This window comes from Plectropomus leopardus, chromosome 14, assembly GCF_026936395.1.
Source record: "Plectropomus leopardus strain MGB_pleo_1.0 chromosome 14, ASM2693639v1, whole genome shotgun sequence".
Classification (NCBI taxonomy): Eukaryota; Metazoa; Chordata; class Actinopteri; order Perciformes; family Serranidae; genus Plectropomus; species Plectropomus leopardus.
In genome coordinates, this window is record NC_142189.1 from 25585426 (window position 1) to 25613271 (window position 27846).

The 27846-nt window shown below is 39.4% G+C and overlaps 1 protein-coding gene and 1 long non-coding RNA gene across 2 annotated transcripts; one reads left to right on the forward strand and one right to left on the reverse strand.

The window, feature by feature from the left end:
* Nucleotides 1-1011: 1011 nt before the first annotated feature.
* LOC148187490 (uncharacterized) lies at nucleotides 1012-2645 on the forward strand. The gene is made up of 2 exons (XR_015778802.1): nucleotides 1012-2368; nucleotides 2507-2645. It is a non-coding gene; the product is annotated as an uncharacterized LOC148187490 (long non-coding RNA).
* A 1028-nt stretch (nucleotides 2646-3673) lies between these two features.
* LOC121953515 (uncharacterized) lies at nucleotides 3674-27073 on the reverse strand. Its single transcript, XM_042500679.2, has 5 exons — nucleotides 26526-27073; nucleotides 16814-16895; nucleotides 16121-16635; nucleotides 10643-10696; nucleotides 3674-4972 (listed from the first exon to the last, which is right to left on the reverse strand). Exons 1-5 carry the CDS (start codon nucleotides 26592-26594, stop codon nucleotides 4847-4849), a joined length of 846 nt encoding a protein of 281 aa, XP_042356613.1. The 5' UTR covers nucleotides 26595-27073; the 3' UTR covers nucleotides 3674-4846.
* Between the last annotated feature and the right edge of the window lie 773 nt (nucleotides 27074-27846).

Below are 27846 nucleotides of genomic sequence, written 5' to 3' on the forward strand. Positions count from 1 at the left end.
GTTTTGACGGCAGACTTTTTTCCTCCCTTCAAGCTGCCTCACACACACACACAAAGAGTGTTTCTCAGAGTTTGATCTGGCACAAAGAGACGTGTGGTTTTGGCTGTAGATCTTTGCTGTGATGTTCTGTGCTGTGACCTACTAATCACTGATGGAAAGCATTCTTCCCTCCGTGCCCCAAACACATGAGAAGGGCCCTCTGTCGTTCCACCTGGCAGATCCTTCTCAATCTCACTGCGGATGATGTTCCGATGATAAAACATGAGCCTCACTTTGTCACTAAGATTAAGCGCAGGGTTTCTTTAAAGGATAAATTCAGGGCATAGTGTGTGATCAAAAATAATGGAAAAAAGGACATAGTATAATGGGCCATTAAAAATCACAAAAACGCCATGGTACAATAGGCCATTTATAAAAATGGAAAAAGGTCATTAATAGTTGGTCATCAAAATCATGTAAAAAGTCATAGTATAGATGAAATAATGAGAATGTCATGGTTTGCAATGCCGTCCAATAATTACTCAAACGTCATAGTATATTGTCTTTTAAAAAATGGAAAAAAATTCATAGTAAAGCACATAATTCAAAAAATTATATATGTTGAAGTATGTCATTCAACATACTAAGAAAATGTCATATGTTGTTCAAAAAATGAAAAAACTTCATAGTATGGTATATCGTCAAAAAATTGCTAAAAATGTCATGATATTGTCGTGCAAAAAAAATAAGAAATGTCATAGTATAGTATGTCTTTCAGAAAATGAAAAGAAAACCTGGTTTTGTATGTCATTTAAGGAACTAAAAAAAAAAAAAACCCAAACCTTTAGAGGACAGTGTGTTGTTAAAAAATGTATAAAAACATCATAGTATTGTATGTCATTTAAAACATAATAAAAACCTTGAATAATATTATGCGTTCAAAAAATTATAAAAACATCATGTAATTGTATGCTGTCCAAAAATTTAAATAAAATAACTTAGTATAGTATTTACCTCAAAAAATGATGAAAACCTCTTAGTGTATATATGTATGTTGTCCAAAATTAAACATTAAAAAACTCATAGTATAGTATGTCGTTCAAGAACTGCAAATAATATTGTATACAATTTTATTCAGACAAATCATAAAAAACTGATACTATATCTTTTAAAAATTGTTGAAAATGTTGTGTAGTATAGAATGTCATAAAAAAATCAGAAAAACATCTTATGCCTTTTTTGGCCCTTTTTTGGACATGCTATACTATGGCACAATTCTATGAGCTCAAGCTTATGAGCTTTAGCATTTTTAGTTCATGTCAAAATTTTTAGTTTTTTTCAATACTATACTATGCTGTTTCGGCCATTTTTTGACATGCTATATTATGACGTTTTTGACCTTTATGGGCGTTTTTTCGACATGCTATACCACGACACGTCTCCACGAGCTATACTCGTAGAATAGTTTTCAGCCATTTTTAGGACATGTCAAAAATTGAGATTTTTTGCCATACTATAGTATGCGGTTTCAGCAATTTTTTCGACTTTTTGGCCTTTTTCCGACATGCTATACTATGGTGCGTCTCTACGAACTATAATATGCCATTTTCAGACATTTTTAGGACATTCAAAATTTGAGATTTTTCATTATACTTTACTATGTGGTTTTTGGCAAACATTTTCGAACATTCAAACATTTTTTGGCCCTTTTTTTCGACATGCTATACTGTGAAGCAACTCTACAAGCTCTAATATGTCATTCTATTGCATGACATTCAAAAATTGATTAAAACATCATATTATAGCATGTGGTTCAAGAACTAATGAAAACACCATACAATAACATGTGGCTAAAAAACATTTCCAAATGCCATACTATAGCATGTTGAAAATGATCAACATTGATCAAAATGTCATATTTAAGTTCAAAATGTTTTCAAAACATCATACTATAGCATGTGAATAAAAAACTGCTTAAAACATCATTGTATAGCATGTTGTTGAAAAATTGATCAAGAGGCCATACAATAGCATACTTTACTATGATGTTTTTATCAATTTTTGAACCACAAACTAAACTGTGACGTTTTTATCGATTTTTGAACAACATATTATACTTTAATTTTTTCAACATTCTACACTATGACATTTTAATTCAATTTGAATTACATTATATCGTATGACTGTCATGGTTACTGTATGGTATTGTTTTTAATGTTTCTCCCCCTTCTTTTTCCCCTCTGCATGTTCCCTCCTGTGTGTGTGTGCGACGTTAGGTGTGGCTGGCTTCCCCTGATGAGGCACACCTGAATTTCATCTGACAATCACTGCAGCCTTCTTAATCCTGGTTGAGACTCTGCTCCAGTGCCGGTGCACTCTATTGCAGTCGGTAACTATGTGCTCTGCTAGATCACTTGTTATTAGATTCTTCTGTGCTCTTGTGTGTTTTTGGCTGCCCTCGTGCAGTGATTTTGTGTTTCTTCACCTACTGGCTGATTTTTGATTTCTACCCTGTGCTTGTCTCCAGTGAGCTTCACCTGTGTTACGCAGACTCTCCAGCCTGACTACTCACCTGTCTGAGTGTTTCGGTCTGCCACGCCGGCCAGCAGCCAGCCTTTGTTTGTTCCCTCTTTTTGATCAACACAAATAAACACTCTTACACCTTCTTTCGTCTTCATCTCTGCAGTTTGGGTCCTCCATACAAACAACCTTCACAATGACATTCTCAGCAACTTCTGATGACATGCTATATTATGGCATTTTCATCAAACGACATCAGTATGTTGTTCAGAAACTGAAGGACATAGGCCATACTGCTGTCAGTTTTGACTTTCCTTTATTTTTGACTGCTGACTGTAATTGCAGTTGTATGGACACAGTTGTAGACTGACATTTTAAGGGTGAAATACTGCCCCCCAATTCAGTTGCACTGAGTGGCTGGAAATTACAAATGGCTCCTTTAATTTAGATGTGAAAATATACTTGCTCTGTAGACACTAAATTTGTTTTTTCTTTTTTTTTTTTTTTTAAACAGACCCTGGTGTGTTACGCAATCACAATTTAACAAAAAAGTCTTCCTCCGTAGTGATCCTTTCCATAATGTTGTCAGACACTTCTGAGAACCTTAGTTTGTCTGAAGCAAAACAACACAGCAATAATAAAAAAATAGAGAATACTGACTATAAAATGTGGTTTATCATACTTACATGTACATTTTTATTGAACTTAGTTAAATGAATTAGTAAAATAAGTAATTATTACCAATTATTCATAATTTTAACTGAAGTTAATATTAACAGTTTAGTATTAACAGTAGTAAAAAATTCTCAGGCCCTCCTTGCAGTGCTCCTAAGTACCCCTGGGGCAACCCTTAACCCCATATGAGAAACACTGCCTTTAAGTTTATCCAGTCACTCTGGTAGAAAGCAAGTGATATAGATAAATACATTGTAGGTAAAAACTGAGCTTAAAGGAGAGTGAAGAATCTTGTGACTTAGAAATGTGTAAAAATTGAAGGAAAAACCAACATAAACTGTTGGAGGGAAACATAAGCCGACAACAGCTCTAGGTTTCCTTGACAAATAAAAGTATTTTGATGATAGTGATGGGGTGTACTGCCAGTTGTATTATGTTTACCCAATCTGTCGTTGAGGTTTTCCCTTTTTTCACATTACATCCAAAAAAAGTCTTGTCCTAAACAAGAGGCCACAGGGCATTTATTGATTCGTTTAGTGCAACAATGGACGAAAACATGTCACAATGTTACATTCACTCCGGCGAAATCTTAGTTACAGTGGTGACATTGTGTTTAATCAGTTGATCGTTTCAGGAGCTGAGAAGAGCTACCTCAAGTTTCATTCAATACGACAGGAATGTGATTTCAAGGCATTAAGAGATCTTTAGAAAACACTGGGGTGTCTTTGATAAACCAGTGGTCCTCTTCTACCTAGAAAGTAATGAGGTACAATATTGGAAAAAAATGGCACACTACAAGTAGGCTATGCATAACACAGCACCAATTACACTTGCCAAATGTGCAGCAAACTATTCTCATACTTTCTTATTTCCACATACCGCTCTTTCTGCAAAAACAGTGGAATTCATGCAAGGAAAGAGGATACAAGTACTTAACTCTGACCTGGACTAAAAAAAGTGACACATTCATTAAGAAAGGTACATTGTCAAAGGTCAAAGGTCGACTATTCAACTACATACATGTCATACATGTTTTGTTATAGCTCATCACGACCTGCATATTCAATAACACATCGTAGTATTTTCAGACGGACGAATGTGACCACTGTCTATGTTTCTCAACAATAACAAGATATCAGGTGATTCACCTTGCCATGTTTAGTATATAAAGTTATCAAGAACCTTACAAGATGTCCAGTAATCACATCAAAAGGAAGAAACCTTGGAACCATTTGATTGTCTTACATGCATTACTTCCATTAAATATTGATCCAACCCAGAATTAAATTCAGGTTTCAGAATGGTCAGCCTTGTCCCTTTGTACCAACTCTGGTCCATGTTTGCTTCTTGATCGCTCTTCCTCCAATCACAGACCTTTTCAGAAACAGCTATGCAATACCTGAAGTATCCTTTAGAAATGTTGTGTTTAGGCCATTTTATTCTCCAAATGTTCTTGTTGATTTGAAGGACAATGATCAAAGTGACAGCTTAGAAGAAGGGTGGGATTACCTGAGTGTGCAATAGTTTGACCATCAAACAAATGTCTTTCTAGCAGTCAGTCTCATAACAGTTGCTCCTTGGTCTCGCTGCAGAAGCCACAAAAAAAGCAGCCATCTGGGAATGAAGAGAAGGGGGATGGGAGGGAGGATTATCTGGAAGTGGATGAATTTCCTTATGAGCAGGGAGGATCCTCGGACGGGGTCAGTGGGCTGCAGGGGGGCACCGTACTCAAGGAGCGGAAGGCGAAGATGGAGGGATCGTAGGTGTACCGGGGCGGAGGACGACTGCCTGTCAGATTCTGAGGATTGAGAGAGACGAGTAGTTATAATGACTAACATGCCTTTAATTTGATTTGATTTTTATTAGGACTATAAAAGAACAACTACTCAAAGAAGTATCATGGCATCAAATACCAGAGGATAGCACTTAAAGCATTAAAAACACTAATTGCTAAATTGGTCCTCGGTGGAAACAGCATGTAATTCTTTGAAACATACATATAATTCATAACAAACAAAAAACATTATGAACAAACTCATACCTCTTGCAAACCAACGCTCATGGTTCAATGACCTCCCTCAAAGGTGAACCATCAACGCTCCAAACAACACTGGATGACATAATGCTTGCTCTTGTGTTGCTATTATGTTGACTTTTAACCATGTCAGTTTAATAATTCATATATTCTGGGGCACTTTTGTGATTTATATCAAACAGTTTAATGCAGTCTTCAACAGGTAATAATCCACATGCTTCATTTCTGCAGGGCATATATGTTTCATGGGAGGAACATTGAGCATGTATCTGTTGACATAATTCTGCGCTACCTGCAATTTACTTTCAAGTTTTTGGGAAAACCCACTATACCATGTAGCGCAAGCATAGTCCAAGTGGCACTGAATTAAAAAGCAAACTTGCACCTTTTTCACTTAAATAATAAAAAATCCGGTGTGACAATTTTAAAACAATTTTAGATAAGATCATAGCTGCAATTTTGTTACTACAGACAGTTTGATAGAGAGACTCCAAGGTATTTGACACTCGTTTTGGATTTAATGATATTTTCTTCACACTGTACATTAATTGTATTGCTTTTCTTAAGCTTGTGCTTTGTGCCAAATACATTGGATTCTATCTCTTACCAGAGACACCTCCCTGCTGAGAGTTTCTTGTATTACTGTGGTGTCTTTGCAAGATACAAGTAAGTTAGAGTCATCTGTGTGAAGTATCACAATTGATGTCACTGCTGCCAGCATATTAACATAAATTAAAAACAACAGTGGTCCTGAAATGCAGCTCTGTGGTACCCCACATGCGACCTCCATGACTGTGGACAAGGCCTCACCAACTTTACACACCTGTTTCCTGTTTGGCATGTAGAATTTAACCATTCTACAGCTCTGTATTTAAGGCCTATACATTTCCATTACATTAAAAGAATACCATGATCAATAGTATAGAAGGTGTTCTGTAAGTCTAACATGAGCATACAAATATAATTTCCTTTCTCGCTGAGAAATATAGGTGTTTGGAAATGGCATGCATTATCTATGTCCTGTAGTTATGATTTTGTTGGTCAGTTACAGTATGTCAGTTTTTCATTTTGCAGCATAATGTGTGGCAGTGTCATTAGAATGTGAGAAAAGTGGCTGAAAACCAAAGTAGCAGTGATGGCAAAATGACTACCTCCTTAGAACATTTTCACACTTCTAGAATCAGTGACATAAATGCTTTTCCACTCATGAAGCATTCTCCCCTCTGAGCAGAACCTTACTTCTTGTGACTCTACAAGTCCTCTGTCTAAAATTAGCCCTGGTCATTTTCCTCTCTACAGGAAACGACAGGAAATGACTTTGTTGGATTTGGCAGTGAGGCAGCACTTTCTCCAGAGCCTGCTAAAAGAGGAGGGGGCAAGTTTGTGAGAGAGTGGACTGAGAAAGATTAGGACCTTAAGACAGATTCACTGTAATTAGGAGCTGATCCTATTCAAAATAGTTTCTGTTTATATGGATTGCTGTATATATTCCCATTCTTGAACACCTCTTTGAGAACTGATTCCATTCAGATGCCCACTACTCCTGGGATAGCTCCCAGTAACATCAGTGCATATGAAATAAGCCCCCATTAACAGTGCATGTAAGCCTACGGGTGTTGCTATGACTTCAGCCAACATCTTAAGGGATTCAGTACTGACAACTGAGCCGCAGTAACACGGCAACAATTCCCAGTACCACTTAGAGCTGTTTTATCTCTCAATGTTTATATAAAGAGGCAAAAAGTGAGAGGTGGAAAAGCAAATCTTAGCCCAAGAACAAGTTACGGTTAACTTGATGGATGTCAACTGTGTTAAGGTGTTCGCCATATGGTAGCTGATGTACAACTCTCTCCTCCACAGCCCAACTGTGGAGGAGAGAGTTGTACATCAGGATGGCTCCCTATCCACGTTAGCAATCCCCACAGCGTTGTCCCGTGGTTACATCTGCAGTGTGACGGACATTTAGGGCCAAGAAGGGTCAGACAAAGTACAGGTCCCAAAAGTACAAGGCCTTCCTTTTGTACAGACATCAAAAGCAGCAGTTTGAGAGCTGGGTCAAATTATAAGCAATGTTTCAATTCTCCGTAAGCCTTACTGGTTAGACAAAAATGCCTTTCTTTGTATTTGTCCTGTTGATCATTAGTCATCTAAAAAAGTTTCCACACTGTGTTACCATCCTTCTGTTAAAGAAGAGTTCTGTTTATTACATGAACAGATAACTGCATGGGCAATGGCAAATGTCAAGTCAAACGGCTCAGTTAAAAGCAGAGATGTCCTGAACATACTGATTTAGTTTGTGGCTCCTGATCCCAATGACAGTCCTTTAACAAAAAGTGTATCTGTCCATAAAGAGTCTGATATAACATTTATTTGTTTAGAAAATACTACCTGCAACATTTGTGTTGTAAATTGAACTTATAACAGATGTTACTTTTCTGTTAGGCTCAGTTTTAACGCCCGACTCTTAAAGCCACTCCAAAAAAGCCCATTCTCATCTGATTGGTCAGCATTTACGGGTTTTCCGCATCTTGGCATCTCTGCACCATCACTGCAGGAAATGACTGTAATGGAAAACAACAGCAATTTCTACTGTGAAAAATCACTAATAACAGCTTTGAAAAACAACTGATCCAAATTCTGAGAGAAATTTACAACATTAGCAACAAGGATTGCATATTTCCATGATGTTACCACATAGTCACATGTAGCATTGTACATAATGTAAACACTTGCAGTAGCATGCCAAGCCGATGAACATATAAAGCAATCCATTATAAACTGACATTAGTATGAATTCAAAGTAGAAAAAAAATATTGGAAGCAGAGTATTTAAAACGGTCTGAAGTCTGATGTTTTTGCTCATGCTTTTTTTGCTTATACGCTTCCCTGACAGTAGCATGTAGCTACATGTAGCAGTGAAATTGCAGCCATGGAATAAACATGCATACCGGCACATTCCCCGTTAAAAATCACAAATAAAAGCTTCTAAACACAACCTGAAATGTTCCAGCAGGACTATGTTCAAACATTGGATAAAAATTTATAACAACAGCAACCCAGATTACAAGTTTTCCTAACTTAAGCATGTGGCTACATGTAGCAGTGTATCTAATGTATACACTTACAGTGGAGCAGATGACCATATTAAGAAATCCATCATGAGCTGCGATCAGCTTGAAGCCAAAGTTGAAAAAAAAATCGGCATTGGAAGCAGAGTATTCAGAACAGTCTGAGGTTTTAGCTCACGGGTAGTATTTTTAAAGATGGTTACCTCATTACTTAAAACTTTGGCCACATTTATTCTCAACATACACCACTGTAATATTGGATATATGACAGAAAATAAGCAAAAACATACTAGGTCCCCTTTAACAAACAGTTATGGGAGTTATATTATCGTCTCATCCAACTCTTTTCAAGAAAACGAAAAAGTGTTTTTCCAAAAATCTCACTCTACTCCTCAAACATCTGTTTGTCCTAATGCTAAGGCCAAAAATGCCTTTCCATCGCATCCAAGCCATGTAGTTTACCTCAATCAAGAATCAAAGGGGGTATGTGGCACATTTTCCTTCAATTTAGTTTTCCCCTCCACTCTCTGCACCATTTACCTCACCTCAATCAATCTTCGCCTTCCTCTCCACCCATTCTTTACGGTGGCTGAAATCAGACGCCATCACTCTTGCCTGCTGCAGCCTGGGAAGCTCTCATCACCTCACTCTCCTATTCACCTCCAACCCCTAGAGGGGGAAGGCCTCAGCAGCAGCAGCCAAAGCTGTGTTTTCCTACTACTTCCACATGAACCCCCCTCCTCAAGCGCACGCACACACACACACGCACACGCACACACACACACACACACACACCACAACCACGACAATCGACCTCCTCGACTCCTGTAACAACTCCCATGCTTGAATCCAGTCTCAAAACCGGGGCCCCATCTAGATCCAGTGTCTCTTCTGGATCCTGGCCAGGAAACACAGGGCTGACAAATAAAAGAGGGAGCGGACGAGAGAGGTACGGGAGAGAGAGCAGCGGGGAGAAAAGATATAGAAGATGGGGTGGATCACTGTGCGCAGAGGCACAAAGGCTAGAAAAGAGTCAACACAGGCCTCAGAATGGCTCATCAATCCAAAGACTCACTGTGTACTCACTTCAAGAAAAATCTACGAACTGGAACATACCCAATGCCCACAGACGTCACTGACAGGGAAAACAACACTACCGACTACACCAGCGAGAACAGAGGATAATGAGCAATATCTCTATGTATCAGTGGAGCTAAACAGATAGCAGCCGGCCAGGCTATAAATGGAAAATGACTTCATCCCTGGAAATACATCACAGGGGAACCGACAACACTCCACCTCCTCTTCCTCCTCCTCAGCTCCATCTCTCAACGACACTCGCTTGTTTTTCCTCTCTCTTTCGAAGATCAGTTTTTTACATTTTTGTACTGCTCAGCCATGCTTCAATATGGAGGATCGGAGCATCCTCGATGCTGTTACAGTTGATGTGTGTGTGCGTGTACATAAACAAGTGTGTGATAAGGTTCCATTGACACTAACCCACACAACGTGATAATAACGTCACTTTTCTCACCACACTGTGCATCCTTCTGGAGTACCCTGCTCTGTGCCAAGATGCTCAGGCTTATTCCAGTCGACTCTCCAACATGCTTCCCTTACCCACTACAAACAAAATCAACCCAGACGCAGATGCAAGTTTGTGGATTATTATTAGAGGTTGTGTTTGGAAAACCACTTTACGGGAAGATCAGTCAGGACACTATCTCGGGAATATACCTTTGTGTTTACAGAGCTATTTAGGCGAGTAAATGTGCACTTCTAAGACCGCTAATGGGACGAGTGGAAAGCTTGGCTATTAGAGGTTGTTGAGATCAAGAGATCAAACAAAACCTGGAAAAGAAAGCACATTTTTCTCCCTGTTTCTTTGTCCTTGGTATCACTGCAGCAAATACTGTTTAGCTGGGTGATGTTTGCAAAAGCAATCTGACAGTGCTATCAGATTTTCGGACATTTCAGGCATGGCTCTGCTGTTAGCAGGGCATGGGAACAAACGCTGTTGCCAGATGCTGTCCCAGTATGCAGTTGGATGGACATCAAGGTGCTGGCGACAAGACAGGCCGGGCTGTTCATGGGGGCTGAGCAACCTTGCAACCTTATCGCTGCTGTAATGGACACCCTGATCTGGACTGCCTATCATGGGTCCGCATAAAGGGAAAGGTTGTGTGTGTAAGTGTGTGTGTGTTTGTACCTTCAAATTAATAACACTTGTATAAACAAAATATTTTTATGATAGCCATCAGCAACAGGGTTTTTAACTGACAATAAATTGTTCGCATTCACAAGGACGAAATACTACAAGATGGTTTTGGTTATGTACTGTGAGGGCAAGTAAAAATTAACTCACCCTAATCTTTATAGTCCGCGTTTTCCCTCCGCAGTTCTTTTTCAGCAGCATTTTCTGTGGAGAACAAGAATGCACAATGACAGCCTTGAAAGAGCATTAAGTTCTGAAAAAAAAATCTTCTGCAGAAACTTTTATGAACATCCATGACAATCCAAAAACTGTAAATCCTGCACACAGTTCAATAACTTATTGTACAGTGAGCCCAAAAACTAACTTTACTACTACTGTCTGGATAATGTTCATGTGCTCAACAATTTCAAAACCATTGTTTGAACAGCAAGATGGCATTAAAACAGCAACATCTGACATGACAAGAATTTGGGAGTCAATTAACAGCGAATCAGGATGATCAAGGAAGTGAGGCAAATCCAGCTGTCTCACTAAATTAAACAGTACGTCTTATGCAATATCCTGTCTCTCCCACTCCCCTTCATGTCCACGCAGCTCCACTATTCTCAAAAAAAAAAAAGAAAGTGGGGGTGGAGGGACCACACAATCATCGGATTGTCTCGAGTCGAGGAGGTAGCTTCTAAGGGGGAAGGGAGCACAGGAAAGAATGGAAACACAAGACTCCTGCTGTTGTGATGTGGGAGAGCTGGTGTGCACTTGCCCTCATGCTCACCTCCTGCCGGCTCTTATCTTTTTTTTGTTCCTTTTTTTTTAAAAAAATAAATGGGACTACAGTCCATATGGCTACAAGCTGCTTGAACAAAAATTAAAAACTGGGAAACTTTCTACTTACTTCAGCATCTCAAGACAGTTATTAAAGATATATCATTTTTTAAGTTTAAAATTTAAAACAAATTAATACATCTGTTTTCGTTTTTTATTTTAGCTAATACTGAATAAAACCTCAATGGCGATACATTTTCTCACCCCAAATCAAAATAATCATGATAAATAACATTCTCCTTTACTCTTCATCCTACACATCCACCACTCTGACTACAGCAGAATCACTCTGTCCACCCCCGCCCCGCACCACCCTGCTCTTTAACTACACACACACACACACACACACACACACACACACACACACACACACACACACACACACACACACACACACACACACACACACACAGGACCAACAGGTCGTGACTTGCCAGCTAGCTAACTGTTTTGGGTGAGTGTTGTGGTTATTCATGACAAAATACAAAGACTAAGTCCTCTTAATGATTGAATTAGGGAGTGGGATTTCAAAGATTTTGTCTGTGTGTGTGATGGTTGGACATGTATCATTTATTCGGTTGTTTTTTCAGTGATAGAGAAATTTAAATTGCCTTGTGTATGAAACCTGCTATACAAATACATTCGCTTTGGCTTGCCTTATCTGGGCTAATCCCCAGTAAAAGCTTTTACCCCTGTTTATGTCTTGATATTTACAGTTGTCTCACAATATTCTTTTTCATCTGCACTTCTAAATGCATTACTACATAAATGTAATCTTATTATAAAAACATGGAACTTCAAGAATTTAACAAAGCATGATGTTCAATGTGAGGGATTACCCATTGCGTGTGTAAGACAGTTGATTTTACCAAAGATGTTATGCTTGAGGAAATAGCTGGAAGTGAGGTAAATTAGCTGAATTGTGTAAAAATACTGCTATGGGCCTTTGAGCCACAAGAACTGTATTTTTATGATATTTTTGAGTTGCACCATGTGTGTTCAAAGGTCTGATATATTTCTCAACTGACCAGCATCTGCCAGACAAACTGTTGCTCATTCATCAGACTACCAAACAAGAGCAGGGCCACATCTGAGCAACTAGACATAGATTAGCAGGCATAAGGGATTATCAGAGACTGAAAGTAAACACGCTGCTGACCTTGTAACCCTGCCTTTAGGAGAAAATATTAGCTAAAAGAGAAAATAGTGTTTAAAAGAAGTGGTCATAGCCACTGTGACTTCACCTTTTAGCTTGTGGGCTCGTGTTCTGAATCCATGAATTCGGCATTTTGGCCAGAACACGGGTTTTTGGAATTATATGAACTCTGAGTGAATTTTGAGTCACGATATACCGTTACATCAACGTCATTCATGGCTTTAATTCATAGGATATGATATGAACCATTGCATGAGAATACGTTGAGCTAATGCTGGTCATACTGGGGCCAGGTAGTCTTGCTTGCCAATCACTGGCCTTGGATAGTTCAGGATCAGTCACGTCAAAAGAATTAGGGAACCGCAATCGGACTATGGTTGCAATATATGAGATTTTCACAGTACAATAACCAAACCATCTCAAAAAATATCGCAGTTTCACTGTATCACTGTATTAAAGAATTTTATTATCAGTCAGAATTACTCTTAAAAAGTAAAACAAAGTAGGGGTAATTTTGACTGAACAAATGTTTTATCCCTGTAATCAAGACTTGAAATCTTTTTAATTGAAGAATGTGTAAAAATGTTTCCTTTTGAAAATAACTAAAATAAGATTCTCCATCCAGCTGCATTTTTTTCAGTATCATAAATAAGCAAATGTACACATTACAGTAATCATCTACTTTAATATTAGGATGCACCTTACAACAGGTATATTGCTGCAAACCTAAATTGGATTTTGGCATTGTTTTCTCACAAAACAGTTCAATCTTCATCAATTCATATATAACAGAAGACCTCATGTAAGATTCCAATATGAAATAATTAAACTAACTGAAGTCTGTGGTCTAAAATTACTTTTTATGTTGGACAGTCCACCATTAATAGCAGTTTTGCACTTGCACTGCTCCCCTATGGTCCACACATGTAACACAGAATTCCCCGGTTTTGACACCTTTAAATTGCTTTTTTAAAAGGAACCAGCTCAGTTGGCTTACTTTCCCAAATTTAAACTCCAGAACAGCATATGTGAAAGAAATTACATGGTGATGTTGGAGAAGTTGAGACAGACTTTGGGGCTGGAGGTTGTCCAGCTAAAGGGTTAATGGGAGACTGGAGCTGTGTCTGCTAGCTACCTCTGTAGGCCCCCTATTGTATTCCCTGCAGCACCTCCCATTCCACTTGACTGAGTGTGCGCACACTCTCACACACACAGACACACTCGCACTGTGGCAACAGACACACACTGATACAGCAACAAACTCACAGACAGGAGGATGTACACATGCAGACACAAAAACAGGCAGGATGAGAGGCGCGTACCCCAGCCACGCACACACACACACACACACACACACACACACACACACACACACACACACACACACACACACACACACACACACACACACAAAAACACACACACTCTTCCCCTTTTTTTTTCTCTTCACCCCTCTCATTGCTGCCCGCTGTCTCTCATCATCTGTTCTTTCTCTCTAAAAACCCCATGGACATATGGACCCCTGAAACCTGCAGTTTCCTCTCTGCAAACACACACACACACACTGACACACACCCTTTCCCATCCATGGTGTGGGCCAACAAGTCTATTGGATTTTAATGATTAGTGGACCAGCTTCTCCATGACTCATTAGTGGCTGTCGTTTTTCTGTTGTGTATTTAATCCTCTCCTTCTGCCTCCACCCCTTCATCGTTTCCCCTCGCTTGCCAGCCTTTGTGAGAAACGAGGGCGGACATCTGCCGTCCGTGCCTCCCTCTCCTTCATCCCTCTCCAGCCAGACCACTGTGGTGGCTCGCGTCCGGCTATGGAAAGGGAAGACTTTGTTTGCTCATGCGAGCGTGCACGTTTGTGTGACCATGTGTGTGTAGGGTAGCTGCTTAGTAGTATTAGTAATACATCATTGTATTTTGTTGTACAAACTCCTCAGTCCTTATTTTAACTGAGTTGTTAGGGAGGGTTGTGAAAGACTGGTTGGTATTTTTAGCATTTTCAGTAAAATACATATATTGCTTCAGAAAATTCATTTGGCTAATAGGGAGACATCACCTTGTTGGGTAGTGTAAAACACATAATGAGCACTGTGACTTTTGTTTGTTCCTTGGGATCATGAAATAAGGTGTTCTTGGAAATAAATAGTCCGAGACAATTGCCTTTTTTGGACCAAACAGATCTAGGGACTCCCTTTGTGGAACTGTATCACTGGGATTCATACCTTCAATGGCTTTTTTTTACATTTGCATTCACACTACCAACAAGAACAATGAAGTGATGTACTGTAAGCTGGACAGTGGTTGATATAGTAATACCACTTCCACTTTGACAAGTAAAAAATCGCATTGTATTTCCACCGCTGCATATTTGCTCTGTAATGCTGCAACTTCACTGTCGGTTAATTTCTGAGCATTTTTTGTTTTTTCCAAGCAGTTGTTTGTTGTTTGAGATGTCTGTTGTTTAAATGGATTTTAAAAATGGTGGTTACCGGTGCTGCACTGGCTGCTCCACATATATTTATTTCTAGATTAGTCACCTGTGCACTGGTTTGTCTTGTTCTGGGAAAGTAAGTTCTCTGAAAAAGGATCTAAAAAGTCCCTCAAAAAGGCATTTACAGAACTACGATTGTTCCTAGTTCTTGTGGTGCAGAAGCATTAAAAAGGGGGGTTCTTGGAACCAGGTTCTCCAAAACTTGAAAAAGTACCTAGAGTCCAAAAACACCTAATGAGCATAATAATTATGCTGGTAATAATCTATCTAAAAGCCCTGATTTACTGTATGGGCATTTTGCAGTGGTGAAAAGCGACTGTGTATATTTACTATAGTACTTGAATTGTACTTTACTTGACTAGTCCCATTTTTTTTTACGTTATACTTCTGGTCCACGAGAGTTCAGAAGAAATTTGTACTTCTTACACCTTCGCATTTATTTGAAAGCTATAATTACTTCACCAATTTAGATACAAAAATATATGATAAGTTTAGAAAATATGACATATGACATGCATAGCTACAGATTGATCAACCAAGCAGTACATAAAATAAAGTAGCTCCACCTAAAGCCACCTAAAACATTAAAAAGCGGCATACACACTAATACATCAGTAATCAAAACCTAACAACATAATAGTATAACAGTATACCATGCCCAGGGGCCATTTTCTGCATTCAGTACTATAGTTTCCATTCTTTAACCCTCTGAAAATGAGTCCAAATGAAGCACCTCCCACCAACTGGCAGAAGAGCATGATTATTATTTACAGATTATCTGTCTTATGTACTACTATTAGTATAAAATGACAATTTTAAAAAAAATGTCAGAATTGCTAAAAAAAAAAAAAAGAAAAAGTTATCTGTTGTAGCTTTATATTATATTATATATATGTGTGTGTGTATGTTAACTGTAGACTAAATGGTGTTCAGTATTCCCCTGGTCTTAATAGTTGGATGGATCAAACAACTTAGTGATGATATTGCTTGAACACTTGGCAATATTGCAGACTATAATAGTTAAAATGTGCTGAGCATATCATGTAAATCTGCCTATGACGTTATAATAAATTCTGCACAGCTGACACTTTGGGCGGAGGTTGGTGCTTAGTAAAAAGAGTCATGAGGTATCTAACCAGATTACTAACCTGTTGCATTTTCTCCAGATCCAGACTGGGCCTCCCTGGCTCCCCGCTGTAACTGTGCCGATACTTTCTGTAAGGTGCTGACTGGTCAAAGTGGGTCAAAATAATAGGCCGTGCCACTGGCTGCACCACCTGCAGCTGAAAACGCATGGGTGGTGGCTTGAGGCTACGTGGTGGACTGGAGCTGAAGAGTACAGGGCTGGGGGAAGCCGCCAGGCAAGCACCCGGCTCGACCAGCGGTCTGGTGGACGCAGCCGGTGAGCCACAGCCACAGAGGTCCCGCACCTCCTCATCACTGGAGGCGCTGCTGTGGTGATCGCCATTTCGCTGGGGAAGCGCTGACACCCACTTCCTGTTGTCACCGCAGCTGATTCGTTCCAGCTCTTCCTCTGAAGAATGGCGATCAAGATTGGCATCTAAAAGGAGGCGAAGGCGTCGTAACCGTGCTGGAGAGAGGGGACCCTGGTTGTGCTGCTGGCTGGTGGCCAAGGGGGTGAGGGCACAATTTCTCCGTCTCTCTAGAGGAGTCAATAAACACAAAATGTCAAAGGAGAAGGTGGCTGCAAAAGAACGTGAATGCTCTACAATGCCATGTTCTCTGCTGACATGAAACATAATGTGTGACAATGAATGAGCGACAGGGAAGATCATCATCTACTTACAATAAACAATACTTAATTGTCAGAGAGCACTCACCTCTGTCAATCTGTGCAAGCTCCTGGTTCTCCCCCTCTGAGTCATCACTCTCCCCTCCTTCTCCACTGCCATGATAAGAAATCTGACAAAAAAAAACAAGGATTGACCTTAGAGCCCCAGGAATGACTTTTTTGCTTTTATTGCGTAACAATAAAAAACCCTTAACAACATTCAACAGGTTGGAATTCCATCTCTACTATCCATTTGCATCGCTGGGAAAAAACATTTCTCACCCAAACAACTGTATTACTTAAGTTTCTTGACAAAAACGGAATTCTCTTGTTTTTAAGTTCCATTTGAACACATCATAATGACATTTTATTTAGCTTTGCCTAATAGTCATTTTACTGAGCTGACCTTGAACACATCATAATAACACCTTATGTAACTGTTTATTAGGCTAACTAGCTCTTATCCCGTCAACTTCTTTTCAGATTTCAACACTGGATTACTATTTTTAACTGACAGGACTTGCACAGTTTTGGTGTGCTTACCACTGCTGCTGTGAGTGGATGATGATGAAGACTGTGCCAGCTGTGCCACAGGTGCTGCAGCAGCAGCAGAAGAAGATTTTTTAACCCGAAGACAGTTGATTTGGTAAAATGATGCCAAACTTTAGACTTTGTGCATTCAGCCATCCTCACTAGCAACTGACCACCAGATTTCTTCTTCTTAATATAATATAAATGTTTGTTTGCCATGGAGCTTATTTTCTGCAATGATCCAAAATCCAATTGAAAAATCCCATTGGCTTTTAGTTAAGGGAACCAGGGTGGCACAAACCTCTGCGTAGGCCTACAGACAAACATCATCCCTGGGGCAGCCTACACTGTAGGTCAAATATGCCATATGATATCAACTCAAAAACAGGCCCTTTACATTGACCATAAAGAACATAAAAGAATTCTTAAAACTTGCCCTTAAACAACAGTATTTTCAATTTCAGTACCTGACAAACAAAAAAATAATTAAAGAGCAAAACTTAACCATTACAATGATTTAATACAAAATAGGGTTAACCAAATCCTAATTAGGAGTTCTTTATAATTTTTCAATTTTCTTAGTTGGCCACAAGAAAACAGACCACTAACTAGCAACACAGGCAACAGGCTTCTAATGAAAGCATAGGCATAGTCTGAATCTTTGTCTGAATATTTCCAAAACCATTTGTGGCGTGGTCATTTCTACAGTACATACAGTATAGATGCTTTAAGTCAAATTGAGTAATGCTCCTGTCTAAGTTAAGTCGAGGCTATTTTCTTTTCCCACAGCCTGAACCAGTCTGTCTCTTTAAAATCAATCCCTCGTCAACACCAGAAGCAACAATACAGATACCCTGCAGACTGCAACGCTAAGAGTTAAGTAATGCGCCTCACACTCAGTAATTACCACTCTGAGGCCTCGCTGAGCAGCTGCCATCTGTGCTTGTGCGTGCGTGTGTGTGTGTGCTTACACACATTCATCCACACAAACATACAGTGTCCTCCCTTCTACTCTCTAATACACACACACACACACACACACACACACACACACACACACACACACAAACACATACACACCCTTTCTTTCTGAAGCTCTTCAAAAAGAGGAAGGGGAGAAAGGAGCCAGAGCCCAATAATGGAAGAGAATATTCAATTCATGTTAAGAGTGAATTCCAATGTATAATTTCACAGACTGTTCATTGTTGGTGCAATAAAAATCACACTACATGGCTGAAACTCACTTTTTACATTTTTTAAATGACATTTTAAATGTCATATTACTGGGTATTAAAAGACAACAACTCCTATGCAGCTCAGATACGTAGTTTTATAAAATGGCTACAAAAGTCATACATATTATTTTGATAGGATTCTGTTAATGTAGTTACATTCAGCTCTAATTTCTGTGATTTGTAACTACACATGACATGGCTTCTCACATTAATCAAAAAAGGCTAAACAAAGATAACACTGCAAAAAGACTTCCCATTCAGCCTTGTGGTCCAGCATAGTATCTGAAATTTCAAGGTATCAAATAGCAAAGTAAGAAAATACACGTAGCCTGATTTTCCCATTTTCCCAAGACCACAGCATTGACACTGCTGTTGAGAGTATTTGGATTTGGCCTGAGTGTAGCCCTCTTTCTTTTCATTGGTACACAAGCTGTGGGATAGATTCTCAATGAATACTTCCAGAGCCAGCGTACAAGACAAAAAAAAAAAGACTCTCGAGGAGTCTCAAGCTAAACAGCATCACTTCATGAACTCCGTTGGAAAATTACACAGAGGAATAACTGTGGGAAGGAAATGTATTTTGGCAAGTGGCTGGCTCAGGGCTTCAGCTACACCATACACTCCTGTGAATTATTGTTGGGCAGCATCCATGAAACAGCTGAAATCCTACTAAAAGTTACTGCCACGGGGATGCTAAGAATGAGGTGATGCTGCTGGTTCATAAACTTAGTGTCTTAATTGTATTCCGATGAGACACGAGTTTTGTCTGCGACATTTAATTCGACGTTCGCACTCAGTGAGATCATCAGGATGATTACTCATTTTTTCTTCATATTTTGCCTTTTTAAAGCCACAGAGTAAGCAGCTGTCTGAGCTTCTTTTGACCTGTGAGTCTGAAGTTTCTCCACAGAGCGATCGTTGTCTGTGCAGCAAGAGGCAAATAGAAGCTGACAGTAACGATTTGGCCTTCCTTTCCCCTTAGGGACTGTCTCAGAGGTTGTTGATGGATCAGAGAACAACAGAAATGTAGCACATGTGCAGCTTTTACAAGACTGTTTCATGTGTTTCAGGCTGTGTCACAATATGCTTTAATACGTACATTGACACACACTCGCACACATACATACTTTCGTGTCTTTTACTGCCTGACACAACAGTGACTTACTTCACACAGACACAGACACACACAGACACACACACACACACACACACACACACACACACACACAGTATTAACACTGTAACACCAACCACCCCTTGAACAACTAGTACACTATCTGAGAAAGTACTACTTATGCAAAGCAGGTCAGTGTCAACAGACGATAAAACATTCAAACTAGGAAAATCTCATCTGGGAGTGTAACGCAAAAACTGAGCAAACGTATGAGTATTTGATTACGTTTCACTTCCAGTACTGTTTCAGACCCTTAGTCACACTGGGTTTTCAACCCAGAGGAAACTCGGGAGAGGTCATAACATTTGACTCCTCACAGTTATCTAAATTTCAGGAATTGTTACAAAAGGCATCTGTACTTTGTGCAGTATGTCTGTGTGTGGGAAAGGTTTTTGAGTGAACCACATCTGATATGATTCTTGCATTGGCATAGCTAGCAACAACAAATACAAACTGCCTAACTGACGTTCAGTTTATGGTTAAGCAGGATGACAGTGCTTTGCCAAGAAGAGGAATATCGTTATTTAACTTTACTGTAGCACCGCCATTCCAGCTCCAAAATATGATGTTGAGTTGATGTTTTAAAAAAAGAAAAAAATGTAAACTACAAGGTTCCTACAGCTTGAGGCAAGTTGGATTTAAGAGTTCCCAAGACTTTTTAAAACATGAACAAACATCAGTGACAATTTTGCCAAAGTTATTTTTGTAATGTAAAATATGACGTTTATGTCTCATGGTGAGGAAGAGGGTGCAACAGAACTGGGAAACACCTGGCGTTTGTTGGCAGGTTTTCTTGGCAATTTTGTGTTTCTCAATCTGCACGTGGGATCCCACTGCCTTCATTCTATCATACAGAGTTCGAAAAACTTGAAATTTGCACCTCTCTATACTGTCCAGGGGTACAGCGACAGCTGACTCACAGACAGTGGCTCCTTTGCATTGAGCATACCAGCAAGAAACAACATATAACTATTGCTGATTCTATTTTTAAAAAGTAGCAGTTATCATATACTTTACAATGTGATGTCAGAGGAAAAAAAATCATAAAATCCTGCTTCACAAGTCTTAGCATTTAATCCTGCAGTCAAGTGAGCTGGTTAGCACTAAATCAATGAGCAGCACTTGTCCACAATGGCAAGGTGAACTGGCACACTAATAGTTACATACTGATAAAACTTACCAACCGATAAGCTGCACTATAATTCGGACATTCTCATGAGCCGCAATGGATCATTTTGTGACTTCTTAAGCAAGAGACTGACTCTGTCCACCTCAGAAACCACTGGCAAAAGTGCAGCAGGTGAAGCCCATCCACCTTGCCATGCTGCGACTGTTCCTGACTTAACAACTCCAGGCAAGAGCGATGCAGGAATCTTTAAAGTAGCCGCTGATTTTCATCAACTCACCGTTCAACTCCAAAGATGTAGCAGGATCAAGGATAAATGTAATTTGTTTTTTTAAAACTTTGTTTAAAAAATGACTAATAAATCTACTTTCTACCTTCTTCTTCTTCTACAATATATGTAGTAGGGAGACTCTGCTCCATCTCTCTTTGCGCAAAGTGGTACTTGGCCTGGAAAACTTTGAAGACAACTGCTGTATGTATTTAAAGGCAATGTATTTTTAAAACTTTAAGGGACAAACATTTGTTATAGTCATATAGTCTGTCACCTCCAGTGGTTCATTCTGTTTTCCAGCTCCTGTATAATACTGTGGTTAAGCCTGGATTGCACCACTCCAACCTGGATAGGCTGCCTCATACTGTAATCCCAGCTGCTAAGCATTGATTCTGTCTTCCAGAAGTTTTTCCCAGGACACTAAATGTTGTGAACTGGCACCTCACAAGATGAGCAGTATTCTGCAAAAGCACAACATAATGCAACACACCCATAAATACTCTGCAGCTGAAGTACACACATGCAACATAGTAGATGAGGAACTACATGCAAATGAGAAGTACACAATGTATACATGAAACGCCAAAACGCATCCTAATCAAATGTTTATCAGGGCCACCCACAGTCACACCTTTCCCTACATGCTTATTAGTCATGAGCATTACACTCACAATGAAAACAGACCGTAGAGGAGCAGTGTTGAGCTGAAAACAAGCTTTACCAAAAAAAAAAAAAAAAAACTTCTGGGATTACATATTTTAAATATTATCTTCAAGTCAATCAGTGGTGGTGTTGTTCTTCATACTGTCCAGCTACTATATCTGTCTCCATTGCTAGTTTGCATGACAAATATTCAAATTGTGTTTGAGGTGAGAATTTGGACTGCCATCAGCCACGAGAGCAACAAAGGCCTATATGTCAAAAACTACACCAAACTGGCTTGGCTGCTCTTTCCATCTTGTTTTCACACTTTTTCCAAAAAGTTTTGCAGTAAATAAGAACTCCATTAAAAGGTCTGAGACCTGTCTAAAGTGTTTTTTTGTTTTGTTTTTACAGATGATAGGCTTATCTAAGAGGCAGTGCAATGCACAGTTCAATCTTAACATATTTGTATATTTCTTCAGGCATATGAGCTTGTCAACTGTGATATGTTTTGCTGTGCACAACTTTTTAGGGATGAGGCTCCGAAAGTATGTGAAAGTAACATGGCATTTCAGTTCTAATAATTGATCATGTTTAAATTCATTAAATAATTTTCTTCGAAGTGCAACATCAAAACTGCAAAGATACACAAATAACCTTTTCTAAGATAAACGCACAGCCTCATAATTTATAGACTGCAAAGTCAAATTTTCATATTTTTAAATGTATTTGTATATATTTTTAAACGTCTGTATGCCAAGGCAAGTAATCATAGACAACTTGATATCATTCAGAGAGCTGAGCCCCATAAGCAAAGTGAAAGTGAGGCCGCATGAATAAAGCAGAAAAAAAACGCTTTTGTGCATACATGCAAAGACGGACAAAGAGTTGTGTGTTTGTGTGTCAAGAACAGTTGAATGAAATCCTTGTCAGTCCCCTGCATCACTGAGCAGCTTGCTAAGCTGGATCAATGGCAATGTCACAGCGTACGCACACACACGTACACACACACACACACCACCAAGTTCACACACAGATCAGCTCTGCACTGTCCTTCCACACTGACATGGACACTGTCACACTCCATTCCCCCTCTCGTGAAAACACACAACACTGGGTCAGACATGGTTGATTCTATTTCCTCTCACACTTCAGTGGATCTTCTCCATAGTGTTTATAAGTAGTCTTGATTAGTGCAAGCTCCTGGGATAGGTCCTGTAACCGAGCCTAGGAGACCTATAGCCTCTTTTCTATAACTATTCGGAAATAGTCAAACAGCCGTCGATCACGAAGTGAACACTGCAGCAGACTGTAAACTCACTGTCTGAGTAACTTATGATACAAAACCTCAAACCGCATCCACTGGATTCTCCATCAGATTTCTGCTTTTATAATCTTTATTCAAAACAATAGCTGTCATTATTTAACCACACCTACACCTAAGTGCGCCATCAATGCCAGGGTGTTTTCTAAAGGTAGACACTTTAAGTTCAATGCAACTAAAATATGGTTTGCTGACATTCACAAGAACAGAAACCCTGCAAATAACCAAACATATGAAGAACTGCAGCTTTAATTTCCTTATTTCAGCCTTTTAACTAAATAACAACACTGTGGTTGTGATGAGTACCATTCAGCCAGTAAAACAGTTGCAAAACTACTTCTGTGGCTTTGAGTCTAAGACAACAACCCTAATGATGTTATCATGTGAGACTATAAACATATGACAAAACACCTGCACTGCAAACTGGAGGTGTGGAGTTTACTGAGCTGCATTATAAGAAATGTAGGATCCAGCATTTTTGATGTTACGCATATTTGGGGACTTCTAAGTTTTGATAACTTAGCTTCTGCTGCATCGGTGTTTACCAGTCTTGTTTGAGGGTCTATCACAAGTCCACTATCTTTATGGAAGTCGGGCCTGGGTATTGTTTGAAAAGGTACAATACCACTAACAATATCAATACTCTTAAAGTTATACCAATACAGTACATCATTAGATACCTATGATGTGAATGTAGTGGCTTATAGTATTTATATATACTTTTAAACATTGTGCAGCATCTTGGCATGAACACTGTCAAAACACTGCGCTCATCTTCACCAGACCACAGATTTTATGGGTTGTAGCTGCCACTGCTGCGGTAGTGTGAGTTCAACGCCAGGGACGCTTGGTTAGAGACCACCCGCACACACACAGTGAGAGATAGCTAGTAGGATCATATGGCTAATTTTACCTAACACTTATTAAGGGGTTTAACGACAAAGTTGAGTTGTTAGCTGCTGCTACTGTGTAAGCTCATGCTTACCAGGCAGACACTGAACAGACTGTTGGCTGTGAGGAGAGCAACTCCAGAAATGGCCGCAATAGAAAGTTTGCTTATCCAGCAGGGAGTTGGGACATGTAGGACCGGTCTGCAGCTCAAAAAGTATCGAATGTAGGTATTGTTTGACTGGAGAAGTTCTGATACTACCTGGTACTGGGTTGTTTTTGTCAATACCTTACAGATATCCGGTACCAGCACCGTAGTGGAAGTGCACTACTAAATCACTGTAGTCCCCATTTAAAGGATTGTTCCATTTTATTACAACTTGTGCCTTATAATTGTAGCTTTGGCCCCCGTTCTTTTCAGTAGTAATAATTCATACACCCCAGAGTAATTGTGAAGATTTGGCTATGCAACAACATTGCTACGAATTTAATGTGCCTAAAAATACAAGCAGTTGGATGATCAGAGAGGCTGTAAACAAACCAACAGGTTGGCAAAATTCCTGAAAAAACAAAGGCAAAAGTTTATAATGTCGCTTGTAAATATCCATCACAGCTTACATACTTTCTGAGTCATTTTAAATCATGTTGCCATGTTCCCAGATCTCATCAATTAAGTTGGTGAGTACAATATTATAGTTACTGATAAGAATGATGACGGCCACAGCTAAGAAAATAAGACCCAAGTTGCAATACACCAGAGTGATCCTTCACTCAAAGGTGATTCTCTGGTTGACAATCAGTGTTGTTTTTAAAGTTCAAGAATTTCTTGTAGTTAGAGTATCAGTTTTTGAAACAGAAGGCTCTGCTTGAATGAATCTTGTGAATCAGGCTCGGATATAAGCAACAAGCCTAGTCACCGCTCACAATTCACTTTCCCCCACCACACAAACCACTCTTAGCCCAAAGAACGTTGTCACTGAGCACAGCAACAAGCACAAACAAAAGCAGACAACAGGGATGGCACACTTTGCCCTGCATCCTCAGCCAGGCCTTTGAACTGGAGCACTTTGGCACAAAATGGCTGCCATGCGACTATACAGTTGGTTGACGCACAATAATGTTGTGGATGGAGCAAGTTAGTGACCCATGCCGGATACAATTCACCCCTCTGCTCACCGAAAAGAGGCATTATGCAAACTGAGCAGGCAGTAACAATTGTGGAGCACTTGCATGGATTCTGTTGTGGAAAATTGGAGGGTAAAGATGTGGATGTCGGGACAATTATAGCCCACAACAATAAGGTTTTTACAGAAATGTTTCTTTTTTTGTTGTCAATTGCTACCCCTTTCCCCACCATGCAAACACAGCTATTTCCACCTCTCTTTGTGGGCAAAGAACGTGGACTAGTTTCACAGTTATGAATGTGACACTTTGACAGATTATCCACTCTTACATGCAAGAGAAGTCTGGAAAAAGGAGTGCAGAGTCATTTACGTTGTCAAATGACAAACAGCTGAACTACAGTTTATGAGTCAATGAGTGAGAGTTTGTTGACATGCCACATGTTTGCTGATGTGTTTGTGTAGCAGTCTGGATCTCCAGTTTCTTCATGTAAACATCTGGCTCAGCCCTGTAAAGCCAGGATGTCGGAACTTTTTTTTTGAATAGGGGCCACATTAGATAATGTGAAAATGCCTGTGGGCCAACAGCTTTTTGCACTATGTGCATTGTTATTCTATTTTTTTCAAATCACATAAAATGACACAGACCCAACTGTTTCACCTTTAATAAAAAAGTAATCAACTTTCTATAACTTCTGAATGTAGCAACCCTTGTTGTTGACTTAACTCTCCTTTGCTGTTGCCATATCTGCTACCTGGCAAGAAATATTTGGTGTTGGGTAATTTTTTCAGTTGCTTGTTTATGATCTGATGAAAACATATTAGTTCCACCTGAATAGTCCTTTCTTGGTGCATGTCTACAACTTGTATGATTGTCCTGCCATCAAAGATGCAAAGTGATACTGCTTGATGAACCAATGTGGCTTAATTAAACATTATATTTTGAAAGACAAGACAGGGGCCATTTAAAATCAGTCTGAGGGTCACAAGTGGCCCCTGGACCAGACTTCGGAGATGACTGCTGTTAGCCTTAAAGAGTAAATTCCTTCTAACATGGATGGTAATGAATGGGCTAAAGTGCTTGTAAGCAGAAAAATACATCCGAACAGCACACGAATGAATATCAGAGCATACTGGCTGGCAATGTACAGTCGATTGTCTGTCTCATTGGTGTGTATGAAAGCAAAAGAGAGAGTGTTATTGAACTCAGTAAACCCATTCAGGCAAGGTTACAGGCTGTGGGGTTGTAATGTTTAAGCTGCGTAGTCAACTGGCCTACAAATGAGCAAGTCACAAGACAAAAGTAAAGCCACGCTGTTCACAAACAAACTCATTTCAGCAGAAGTGTATTGTGTATTCTAGTGCAGTACTGACAACTACAGCATGTGCATTTAAACAGTGGCTCAATAGAAACAGCATTGCAATAGTAAGTACGTGAGTCAAACTTACCTTCAGTTGGAAAGGATGTATCTCATTGAGTGAATGTCTTCTTAGCTTCTTCGTCAGCGTCTTTAGCATTTTTCTTCTGAGTAGCTTATGGCTTATCCCCTACAATATTATTACCGTGTCTTATGCGACGGTTACAACTTCATTAAGCTAACATGAGCGACTTTACACATTTAAAAAGAAGGCACGCCAGACTGCAAACTGCCAACCACAAAATTTAAAAAAACAACAGCGCGAGCTTCAACTTAGCTTGTGTCGATAAAAAAACGATACACCGAAATTTGTTAAACTGCGTAGATGTGGCTTGTTTTCAAACGTACGTAGCAAACTTGGTATTTTCGAGTTCATTTGAGTCTCCGTTGTTGTGGAAAGTCTGTTACTTTTCCTCAGGGTGAAATATGCCTCACTCACCGTAGACCCGGCTCACTTCCTTCCGAAGCTTAATTCAAATATGTTTTGGGGAAAATTAAAAATAATATCAACTTGTTTCGCATTCAGACACGCACACACGCACACTCACACACATACACACAAGCAAATGTACACTAGCTGCACGAACACACGGAGTGCTCCTCCAGCTTGCGCGTACTGCGCCCTGATTGGCTGCGCTGTTGAGTGATGTCATGTTTTCTCTCGAGGAGGAGGGCTGAGAGTTAAAGCCACATTGTCTTGTCTGTTTACTTCCTCTTTTTATATTAGGGGTGTAATTTACATGTTATAAAAGACATTATGTGCGATTTGACAACGCTGTCCCTGTTTTTGATCAAGTGAATTTGCAGCCATTATAATTGTACCATATTTTTATTTTGTGACACAGTGGTGGAGGTTGATGTGTTGTGTTCTTAATATCTCTGTTTAAATTCATTTTGTACCAATTTAAATACTCAATCAACTGACAACTATCGGCTTGATATAGGATGAAAAGCACAGATGTGATTAATTATATCTATTCATAACATAAATAACATTGTTTCTATCAGTTAGGTATTGCCTTACTGGGACAAATGGGACACAGATGGAATTGTGCCATTGTTAATTAGTTACACTTGTGCTTGTTCTGCTATGTGAAGTCAAAATCTGTGCTAGATAAAAGCATAATCTTTTACCACAAGGAGGAAACACATATCAGACCATACGTTTGAAAAGGTGAAATTAAAGCCATGTTATTTAATTTATTTAGATTCTCTTAGGATATAATATTCAAACTATAATTTACCAAGGGGTGGAAACGTATTCAGAGCCACACCAAATACATACTCTAATTCATGTCCTGTACTAAAAGCATGTCCGTGTTATTAATACAGTGTACTTGTTATAAAAGTAG

Coding starts and splice junctions, on each gene's coding strand:
- LOC121953515 (XM_042500679.2), bottom strand. CDS start 26,594: ATGCTAAAGACGCTGACGAAGAAGCTAAGAAGACATTCACTCAATGAG. Junction 16,896..26,525: donor TACATCCTTTCCAACTGAAG/GTAAGTTTGACT, acceptor TTTTTTTGTCAG/ATTTCTTATCATGGCAGTGG. Junction 4,973..10,642: donor CGCGGACTATAAAGATTAGG/GTGAGTTAATTT, acceptor CTCAATCCTCAG/AATCTGACAGGCAGTCGTCC.